The following is an 11,701-nucleotide window of genomic DNA, read 5'->3' on the forward strand; positions in this document are numbered from 1 at the left end:
TATGGTATAACCACCTAATGATGTGTTTTTAAAAATAAAACCAGAGTTTCCTCCGACTCATATTAATTATTATATGGAAACATCACCACAATGTAACAATTGTTTCTCCTCATTTCATTTAATCTGACGGTCAATTAGCAGAGAATACCCTATGGCACTAAGTTCACCTACAATTTATGTGACATTAAAGTTTAAATAAAATAATATTTAAACCAGCAGACAATGTTAAAATTTCGCAAGATTTAACACGCCGATTTGGCGGCAGAAATCTTTACAAATCTATAAGTTAGGTAGTTATTTTATAGAGCTTCTTCCATGCTTTTTCCGTTAGTTGCCTCCGTCATAAGGATAATTACTCGATCGGTGCGTCTAGATAAAAATATAACAGCAATTTTCGAAATAAGATGGTCAACATTACATTATTGTTGTTACAAAGACGTACCTAATACAAAAACATAAGAAACAAGAGGCCAGTGTTTATTCTGATAATTATACTCGTCTGTGCCTAAGGTACTAATTAAAACTTATTTCTGTTTTTTCAGCTTGTATGAAGAAATAAAATGGAATGGATTGTGCCGATGGGTATTCATAACTATCGTAAATAAAACTACACCCTTATTTATTTCTCTCTATGTTTATTTAGTAACTAATCAAACTACTACCTACTTTTCTACAATCCTGGATCAAAATACAAGTTTCTCAGGGGTGATCCCATAGAAGCATTTTACGTATTTAAAAATGGTATCTATCGGATCATTCCCCATTTTGTCACAATCAACCATCAGCTTTCTTATGGCTTCTTTATCCGAACTGCTAGGATAAATATCTAATAAGTATTTTGTCAATTTTGACTCGGCCATTATCTTCGCATAAGCCACATCTATTGTACGCGCAGTAAACAAACTCTGGAACTCTCTCGTACTGGTTGGTGTCTGGTACTTCTGTCCTTCTCAATATAGCCATAACCTCTGGATCTACTCCAACATCAGCAATGCACTGCTCGCTAATCTCGATGATGCCAGCCGCAATTTCTGGGTCCACTTCGACGAGCTAAAAATTTGAAAAATAGAAATGACTATAATTAGATGTACGAGCTAACATGTTTAACGCGTAGATCCCGTTTTGGACGTTGGAGTGGAGTTTCCGAAAATCCGTTCTTAGCACCTGCTAAGGACCTCCTTATATGGTGTAGACATCCTACTATAAGGAACCTACCTGCCTTTGAAGTTTGTAGGTGTTATAGTTTGCAATTTCCATTGCAAGAGCAACTGAAGAACTCGGCTCTTTTCAATAGTGGTATTTCAGTTATTGGACAAATATTGTGCACCGGGCAATTTTCTATTTCCTGCATAGAATTTATTGATATTCCTACTATTAAACAAATGGTAAAAATATAGGTGGAACAAACACCCATGGTAAAATATATGGATTCGAAGAGCGGGCAAACATGGAAATTGAAATGAAAGCGAGTCCGATGATTTCACGTGCCGATGCAGCGGCGATATAAAATATGCATTGCCCGCAGTGACGCGATGGGCTGCGCTATGCCAGAATAAATAAGTTGTGTGTAAATTCGTACAGCTTTGACCGATTTTGAGGCTTTAATTTTATTTATTATTCGTTATAGCTGCGATGCATTTTCCAGGGGTATTCAACATGCGGCAAGTGCGTTGGGAAAGTCTGCCTACAGTCGGGAAATGGACACATTTTATTTTTTGTTTCTGAAATGACAAGCCCCCAATTGGTTTTCTTCTGAGTTCTTAGATCGATACCTAGATTTAGCGTAAGTTTCTATAAACATTAGATAAATTCATTATACTTTTGTTACTGTAAATAGCACCTTATCTTAACACTCTACGTAAGGTGCCCAATGTTTAGCTGTGCTGTTCTCGGTCTTTGACAGTGGTTTGACCACAGTTCTATACATAAAATGTATTTGTATCAATTGCAATTACATATTATTTATAAATAAAAAAAAACATTAAATAAATGAAATCAATAAATTATTTACATGCGGATTTAAACCAGCTAAGGCGATAATTGGACACAAAATCAGAATTATTATTGACCTCATATTAAATGTTGGAATACTTCGAGGCGAATACCAATGTAAATATGCTGCCGACATGCACTTTTATACCATAACAATTAATTTTTCTATTATGTTAAGTTGTCGAGAAAAATTGACCTATTAATATGCACTTTACCTTTAGAAACTTTCATGTTTGTTCTTAGTTTGATTTTTTTTTTGAATTACTTAATTGACAAGCCTCATTAATTATGAGCAATTTTCTTTTATCCACAATGAGGAAGCTCGTATTATAATAATATTATCATAGTCATAATCCTATGTGACTAGAATGATCGCTATTATAGGATCAAATAATTTTAAATTGAACTGCGTTTGAAAAACAAATCATCAATTATTTTAAAGTTAGCTAAAAATATTCTTTATCATCCAAAAATATGGCGTGGCGTTGTTTATAGTGTCTCATAATAATAATTATGTAGAACATGCAAAGAGCTTAACAAACCCCGGATTAATTGTTGAAAATCGGTTAATTTATAGACATTATAAAGACGATAACATAATGAGAAAAACTTTGTGATAGGTATCTAATTAATATGACTAATCATTTATGTTACCTATCAATTTATTATCTTAATATTTGCATATAAATTAATCTGATTGTAATATTTTATTGGATGAATAAAAAGAGGTTGTTGCATTAATAAAGTGATTTAATTTACATTATTTTAATAATTAATTAATTAATTAAATAAATAAGTAATAACAAATAACATGGCATTATATAATATGCTCTATGTTTAACTAAGGCGGAATAAATATAATAAGATTTTTACAATGGATGCCTCATGGAATTGCCTGCTTGACTAAAAGGATAAATATTTTTTACACCAAGATATGTGTTTTGGTTCCCCTCGAATAGCATTTGAAGACCTCAAAAGCTGTATCTGCTGCGTCTTTCCCAGTTTTCTTCTTACATTCTTCTAGAAGTTTCATAGCATCAACCTTATTGATACCGGGTGGCAACTTTGCAAGAGCAGTCTCCACATTCAATTTTCCGTGGCTGTCAACTATTCCAGACTTTTGGAAGAAGCACAAGGTGAACTTCTTGAGACCTTCGTCGTCGGTGAAGTGACCTTTCTTGGCCTCGGATATGATGTCGGGTTTGACACCACTCTCTTTGATGCACTGCATCGTGTATTGGTGGACCTTGTCTTTTTGAGCCTGGGATAGCTGGACATTCTGAAAAAAAGACAGAATAAATAAATAAAACTTTAGTTCGTCATACAAAACTAGAAAAAAAAGGAACACACAAAAGGCACGGTACATTAAGGGAATTTAAAAAAACTCCCACTAATATTAATCAACAACTAAAAGTTGGTACTATACTACTTCCTACGAATTGTAAGTACCTACTTATGTTCAAAGTTAATTGTAGAATTATTATGAATAATTACGATTTGAATATAGGGTTTCCTGATATCGATCGTGTGGTAAGTGGTAGGTAGTAGCCAGAATTTAAAGTAAGATCATTTTCTTATTAACCGATTCATTACACCCAGTATAACAAAAATAAATTACTTACATGCCCATCCATACCGGCTACAGCCATAACCAAGCACAGAAACAGAAAGGGCCTCATTTTGGATGTGGTAATACTTCGAGTAAGCTCCTTAAAGTACTACATACGGCCACCGGCAGGCACTTTTATACCAGGCCCGAAGGAAATCAAGCCGGAATAACGGAAGCCAATACTTTACAAATCATTATCATTACTTGTCGACCTATTTCCAATTAGGAGAGGCATGGTCGATGATGCAGCGTAAGATCATGGCTAGTTAATCAGTAAGGTGTTTTTTTTTTTTTCATATTTATAAAGTTTGACGTATGAGTACTCGCCGAAATCAAGATATCAATGTTTATGGTCCTAGCATCTAGAATACTTCGAATAGTTGGTTGAATATTGACCTACATTACATTTCTACTTAAACATAGACTAGGTCTTTGCCAAGGCATGCAACTTAAGGCCCTATTTTGCACTAAGTAGCTAGGTATAACTGTCTATGTTTGTTAATAGGTACTTCCATTTCATGGTGGATGGTGATTCAAAACGAGATCCATGTTGTTCAGGATTTAATGAAAGAAAGTTGGGATTATAGTTGTTCATCTGAGTGTTCTAATAGATATCCTATAGGTACGCTGTAGAGTCAGTTCAAAGGTAGGGTCTCAGATATTTAGATTCAGTTCTCTATCAAATTGGCATTTAAGAGTATTTTATGAATGACGGACAACCCCGTTGACATTTCACCGTGAAACTAATAGCACCCACAGCCGTCTCTAAAAATTTAAATGTCTCTAGCTAGAGGATCGAGTGTTACCAATACTGACATCATACCTATAGTACAGATAGTTTAACTTAGACTCTAACAACTTTGTTTTATCAAATAGCGTAAAAGCGACAAATTACAGGTTCATTATGCATGCCTAGTAAAGACTAGTTAGCAGTGACATAGTGATAAAATATCAATTTATAGTAAACATGGCGACTGACCTCGCGACATCTAGGCTGCGTCAATTAGTGAACAGCCTGCATAAGGCTCGGTCTCCACCAAGATTGAGCAGAGCGGTGCGGAGCAGAGAAGTGTTTCGAATAACCAGTTAAGAAAGAAAGAAAGTAAAAAACATTTATTATGATGAACATCACTATTAGTTAAGGTCCTTATACGAAAAAACCGGCCAAGTGCGAGTCGGACTCGCACACCGAGGGTTCCGCCGTACAAACGTAGCGGTTTACAATTTATGACGTATTAAATCAAATTACTTACTAGATATCGTTCAAACCAATTGCATGGTAGGTAATGCGTAATGCACATCATATATTTTTTTTAGTTTTAATATTATCTTATTTTGGAACTTACAGGGACACATTTTAATACTTTGGAAGTGACTCTCGCGCAAACCGTTCAGTTTAGAACAATCATAGTTGTGGTAATTTCGTGAGAGTCAACATAGTTAATATTTTTTATTTTATAATATAACTAAAATAGTAGGCCAGTACCTTGTAAAAGTTCTTTTATTAAAGTTATTTATTTACAACATTTTATAGTCATCATTCAGAAATAATAATATTTTATGTCATGTAAGCAAAAATAATATTTTAATATTTTATGTAACTTCAAATTTATCATTTTCGCAATTTTTCCTTTATCTGTACTATATAACGTTGCTTCGTGCCGAATTTCAAGATTCTGAGGTCACGGGAAGTACCTTGTAGGTTTTGATTCCCTAGCGTGTGACGGAAATTCGTCTAAGGTGTCGGTATAAACTGCTGTATCTTTTGATCGCGTTAATTTAGAAGTTTGATTTTTTCACTGTTTAAAGGTACAATAAACCTAGGTATTTGGTATAAATTTCAATTTGATACCTTTATTCGTTCGTGAGAAATAAGGTAGTAAGTTTCATTTTATTAAAATATTTTTATTATATTATATANACTGTACAACTCCAGCTCTAGTCCGGACAGTAGATAGGCGATCATGACCCTTAGTACGTGGTACAGGAACCATGTAAAATGAATCTTATCCACTTGAATTACGACTCATAATTCAATAAACTTACCAAAAGATATAGTGATACTCGTGAACACTGTACAACTCCAGCTCTAGTCCGGACAGTAGATAGGCGATTATGACCCTTAGTACGTGGTACAGGAACCAAGTAAAATGAATCTTATCCACTTAAATTACGATTCATAATTCAATAAACTTACCAAAAGATATAGTGATACTCGTGAACACTGTAGAGCTCTAGTTCGAGTCCGGACAGTAGATAGGCGATCATGACCCTTAGTACGTGGTACAGGATCCAAGTGCAATGTACCTTATCCACATGGATTACGACTCATAACTAAATAAACTCACCAAAAGATATAGTGATACTCGTGAACACTGTACAGCTCTAGTTCGAGTCCGGACAGTAGATAGGCGATCATGACCTGTACGTGGTACAGGATCCAAACAAAATGTACTTTATCCACCTGCATTACGACTCATAATTAAATAAACTTATCAAAAGATATAGTGATACTCGTGTACACTGTACAGCTCTAGTTCGAGTCCGGACAGTAGATAGGCGATCATGACCCTCAGTACGTGGTACAGGATCCAAGTAAAATGTACCTACACACACACACATGAGGGTAGTTGGGGAAGCCGTTGCGTCAATACGCTTTTTAACGTTCAGTGTGTAAAATCGAATATAAATAGTGCTAAAAGTCTCATTTTTACTATATAAACTAGTCAAAAAGTTTCCTCTATCGGTGATCGTGGTACTGTGTTGTTTGTGGCGCTTTTTGTGAACTAGCAAGTGAGAAAACTCAAGTTTAAGTGGAAGGCATTAAGGTACTCTAATACTTCAAATAAACGCTCACAAATACAACACAAAGACTGGGCTTTGAAGCTACACTAAGTTAAACACACATCACTACAATCGTTTATTCGTTTTTGTTTACATTCACATAAAAACATGTCACCTAAAAACAAAACTTGTGGCGGATGTTTCCGCAAGATTGAGGACAGGCGGAGGTGTTTGTCGTGCCATACATGCAAAAAACACTACGATTTGGTGTGCGCCGGCGTTACTGAGCAGCGCTTCCATGGCACGCTGGTCGGGGAGCATAGGGACCGGTGGCGGTGCGTCGCCTGCGTCAGCGCGCAGCCCAAGCGCGACAATACGGACACGCCGGTCCGGGCCGCTGTCGACGACGGCGTCACGCTGCGGCGGGGCGCCTCCTCCATGAGCCCCGTCGGCCTGGACGTCTCCATGCTTGAGGGGCCGGCGTTAGACGACACCGCGCACAACGCGACTGTAGAGATGCCCGACTTCCACGCCTTCGTCCTTGAGATGAGGCAATTCAGGGAGGAGGTACGGGCCATGCACACCCGGATCGACGACGTGTACGGCGAGATACGGGAGCTGACGGGCCGGGTGATCCGCTGCGAGGAGAAGGTCGGAGCCGTCGAGCAGCGCCTGCACGTGATCAACCTCGCCGTGCAGAGCGGCGCCTCGGCCGGCGCGGCGCGGATGGACGCGCTCGAGCAGCGGCTGGCTAGGTATTTGGTATAAATTTCAATTTGATACCTTTATTCGTTCGTGAGAAATAAGGTAGTAAGTTTCATTTTATTAAAATATTTTTATTATATTATATAACTAAAAAAATGTGATTTTCGCAGTTTTTCCTATATTTGCATTATATGACAATGCTTCATGCCAAATTTCAAGATTCTGAGTTTACGGGAAGTATCCTGTAGGTTTTGATTCCTTTGCGAGTGTCGAAAATTTGTTGAAAATATCGACATAATCGGCTGTATCTTTTGATTGGCTTGGCTTAGAAGTTTGATATTTTCACAGCTTAAAGGGACAATAGACCTGAGTATTTCATGTGAATTTCAGCTTGATACGTCCACGCGTTCTTGAGATAAAGGGTCTTGACAGACAGACAGACGGACAACCAAGTGATCCTATAAGGGTTCCGTTTTTTCCTTTTGAGGTACGGAACCCTAAAAAAGAGAAAAAAAGCACTTAAATATTTCAAGGAAATAAAAAGTTAACTGAGCAGTGCTACCCTGTCGCAACAGCGATGCCTATCGGAATGGGACTCCACTCAGCATTGCCGTGGCCCATGGTGGGGAAGGCCGCGACCCTTCAGTGTCACCCATGCCGAGTGGAAGTCACGGACACTAACCTTAACTGCATATCAACAAGACCTAGAATTATATTTCATTATTTTCACATTATCTTCTCCGCTCCGCACAGCTCTCCGCGCCGCGCCGCAGCCGCTGAGAAATACTATAGAAAAATTCGTACACCCGACATTTCGCCGCTCTTCTCCGCTTCACTCTGCCTTAGTGGAAACCGAGCCTTAAGACTATTCGCACTTATTAGGATCTGGTCAGGCAGTTTTAGAGATAATTTCGTAGGATTTAAGGTTTTATTTACTAGATAAGATGGTTTTGGTAGTTATTTAACTTTAGAAACTATTTATAAGTTCAAAGATTATATCACGTTAAGCCACATTTGTGGAATGTTAATTTCGATATGCCAGAAAATATTTTGCAACTTTAAGTTTACTCGTTTTTAATCAAGCTTAAAATAATTTTAGTGCCTAAAGGATGCTTGGAACGACAATGTAAACTACATAATATACGAATAGCTACAGAGAGCTAGGTAAAGTAAGGAATAGGTGTCGGATCTTAATCGAGATAATTATAACGAAGCTATCACGGAATAGTATAGAACTTTTTCTATACTAATAATAGACTTTTATCTAAAGACTAAAATACGATATAAAATCGAAAATATTTATTCAATATTATTAAAAACATTAAGTAGGTAAGTCATAATACACACAAGCCTTTTCCATGTGCACCTAATTCGTATTACCGAAATATATTTTTAGGTGGGCACGTGACAAAATATTAAAGTACGTTAAGTATATGACATACATAAGTACCCGCGGAATCCTCACAAGTGGCAGGGGTGGTCAACCTCGGATGCTAAAAGAAAACTGAATATTTCTATTTAAAATTTACCTAAAATGTCTAGATAATTATAATGTTAGGTACAAAACTCTCCTGAAAACTGAACATTATAAATTATTGCTAAATGGCTTATTTACTAACTTGTTAATTAATGTAGGTACTCTACTTTCGACATAATAAAGAATTTGTGTTTCTCTATATGTTAATACCTACCATAGCAGGGCTACCTATTCCTTTCAGAATGGAAAGATGAAACACTTATGTACTAAGTAATTTTAATTAGCGTAATTCGCTTTTCATTTAACGTTCATAATATTTTGAACTGAATACAGACCCTAAGTATAAAATAGGTGTCCTGAAAAGGACCTACACTACATTATGAAGACCACGAATAAATATATGACGATATTAGAAAAACGTTTCACTTCCCTGAAACAAAACACTGCAGATTAAAATTGTATGGCTTCGCCCGCAAACGTCCCAGCCTCGGACTACTTACACAGTCCCCTTAACCGTGCTCGCCCGTTTTCACACACCTCCGAAATTGCTGAAATAGTGACATTCAATTAAGTTTCACTTACGAAATCACAGAGAATTTTCGGTAAGTTTCCGTTCCAAATTCGTTCGTTTCAGCCACGGAATGTTTACTGCAAAATAAAGGATTTCCACGACGATCAGTTCTTCAAAGATTTCAACAACCACCAGCCCTGTGCTGCCTTCATCCAGGGGCTTCGTGAGATCTTCACTAGATTGTCAGTCCACCGAGCGGGATGCCTGCCTACTTCTGGTTCATGGTCGCCACTGGAGGATTTAAAAACTGCTTTGAAGGTTCTATAAATTTTGTTCATATCAGCTAAATGACATCCACTGCTGGACAAAGGCTTACCCCAAGGGTTTCCACAACGACCGGTACTGCGTCGTTGGCCGCATCCAGGTGGTTCCCGCAACCTTCACCAGATCATCGGTCCACCGAATGGGACACACACTAGGTACTTTATACTTCTGTCGGCCCATGATCGCCATTTGATAACTTTTCTGCCGCAACGGCCTTCAGCTCTACGGGTTCCCGTCCACCAGAAATTATTCGCTAAGCCAATTCTGTATTCGCTTTTTTTCAGAACATGACAGACGAACCCGAATGCACGCTGCGCCGCCGTAGGTTGTCAGGGAACCCCAACCTGCCCCTAAACCTAGAAATGGGGTACCACGTCAACGAGGGCGGCCCAGCTGAAGGAACCCCATCTCCTAGCAAGTACCCGCCCAGTGTCAGGAGAATGTCATCTTCTGCGCTCCACGACTTCAAAAATAAACAGCAGTCTTTTGATATACAGGTATTTTTGTCTTCACAGTTAAAGATTTAGGATAGGCGCAGACCACCGACTTTTAATTGGCCGATAGTTGAATCGAGCTGTTAATCAGTATGGAGATATATGAAAGCGAGCATTTTGGATCGGCCAATTCTTCATACAAAACTATTACTTATTCTGTGATACAAATTAGAATCGGGCTATCGGCCGATTAAAAACTATAGTCTGCGGGGAGTCAAGATGCAAAAATAAGTTTACATCACACTGCCCTCAATAACATTTTTGTGATAACGTGTTCCAAATCGCAATCCGAATAAACGATTGCTTCTTTTCAAATAGGTAAAACTTTTTCCAGATAGAAGAATGTGAGGAGGAAGAGATATTCTTAGAAAGCGACGATGAAGAAGGCCCAGAGGAAGGCGAAGCTTCGGGAGAGAATCGTCCTGTCACTCCCACGCCCATACAGGACTTTAGTGCGAACACCGTGTACACTGAAGGTAAGTTTGAGTAGACTCGTGTTTCTCTATTTTAATTGAGTTGCGTCATCTTTTATAATCCGCTTAAGTACACCTACATACCACGTGAGACGTGAGTGACACGTAACATGCCAAGAAATTATACTTAGCTACAAGTATAGTTATTATGCATATCTACATACATACATGAAACTGTAGCCGATTTACCTGACGTGTCAACACCGACAATGTGGTGCATCAAACTGGATCTCTAGCCCATCTATGTGAGATGGAATGCGAAGGTACCACGTGAGATGTATCACGCGACATGTAGCATGCCACGAAATTCAAATACATTTAGAGTAGGCGCACACCGTTGATTTTTAGTTGGCCGATAGTTGTGCCCGATTTTAAACTGTATGAAGAATCGGCCAAATCGAATCGTAGTAGTGTGCGCACTCCCATACATGCCCATACTGATCAACTGCCCGACTAAACTATCGGCCGACGAAAAATCAACGGTGTGCGCCTACTCATACATTGGTCATCTGCGTAACCTGTCACAAATTACGACGCCCACTGACATGCTACAACTGCTTGCTCATCAAAATGGCGAAGGTGTCACCTAATGTACATACGTCAAGTACATTAATATGTATGGATAAATACATGGAGCATCTTTTATCTGCCTAGCATGGGTTGAGTCCTAACAAACCGTCAGTCACATCTACGCATCAAAATAAGTAGCGCATTTCGAAAGCAATAATTTTAATTTAAATTATTAAATTAAATTCCCACAAGCCTGTTGAGGACAACGGGAACAAAGCATAATTATGCTTAGGCTGAGTTGCACCAGCTAACTTTGACGGTAACTTTGACGATAACCGGTGTTTTTGTATGCAGTTTGACAGATTTTTGACGTTTTTTAAAGTCAAAGAAAGAAGGTGCAACCCAGCCTAAGTGTATTGAAAATCTATTTTCTTTTACAGGTCCCCAAACAACCGACTTTTTGAAGGTCAAAACGCTAGAACAGGATTGTTACACGGACGTATCAGATGCGGATACAGAGGAAGAAGAATAAACTAAAATACCAAAATATTCGTGAGTTATCCACACATAACCACTGTTGGAGATAGTCTATATAAATTATTTATTTAATTACATAATTTAATAAAGAAATTATCCATTAGCTTCGTTATTTTTCTCATATTAAATCCTTGATAAAGTCCCACGAATTTCCAAATCCCTTCCATATACAAGTACGAATACCTACCAAGTATTGTGTGATATTACACGATTATTTCGAGAACTTACATTGTAAAGAAATAAAAACAACTGAATTTTAATTACTCCATTAAATACCTTTAATGC

General features: G+C 37.9%; 2 protein-coding genes and 1 pseudogene across 2 annotated transcripts; 1 reads left to right on the forward strand and 2 right to left on the reverse strand.

The window, feature by feature from the left end:
* Positions 1–5: 5 nt before the first annotated feature.
* On the reverse strand, positions 6–2,708 carry LOC114366809 (uncharacterized; annotated as a pseudogene).
* Positions 2,709–2,804: 96 nt separating this feature from the next.
* On the reverse strand, positions 2,805–3,702 carry LOC114366811 (general odorant-binding protein 56d). The gene is made up of 2 exons (XM_028323803.1): positions 3,615–3,702; positions 2,805–3,271 (listed from the first exon to the last, which is right to left on the reverse strand). Exons 1-2 carry the CDS (start codon positions 3,669–3,671, stop codon positions 2,915–2,917), a joined length of 414 nt encoding a protein of 137 aa, XP_028179604.1. The 5' UTR covers positions 3,672–3,702; the 3' UTR covers positions 2,805–2,914.
* A 5,333-nt stretch (positions 3,703–9,035) lies between these two features.
* LOC114349553 (uncharacterized) lies at positions 9,036–11,519 on the forward strand. Its single transcript, XM_028299966.1, has 4 exons — positions 9,036–9,169; positions 9,687–9,899; positions 10,231–10,372; positions 11,320–11,519. Exons 2-4 carry the CDS (start codon positions 9,690–9,692, stop codon positions 11,409–11,411), a joined length of 444 nt encoding a protein of 147 aa, XP_028155767.1. The 5' UTR covers positions 9,036–9,169; positions 9,687–9,689; the 3' UTR covers positions 11,412–11,519.
* The last annotated feature ends 182 nt before the right edge of the window (positions 11,520–11,701 follow it).

The sequence above is a fragment of the Ostrinia furnacalis genome, unplaced genomic scaffold (genome assembly GCF_004193835.3).
Source record: "Ostrinia furnacalis isolate ACB-3 unplaced genomic scaffold, ASM419383v2 OfSCF0694, whole genome shotgun sequence".
Lineage (NCBI taxonomy): Eukaryota > Metazoa > Arthropoda > Insecta > Lepidoptera > Crambidae > Ostrinia > Ostrinia furnacalis.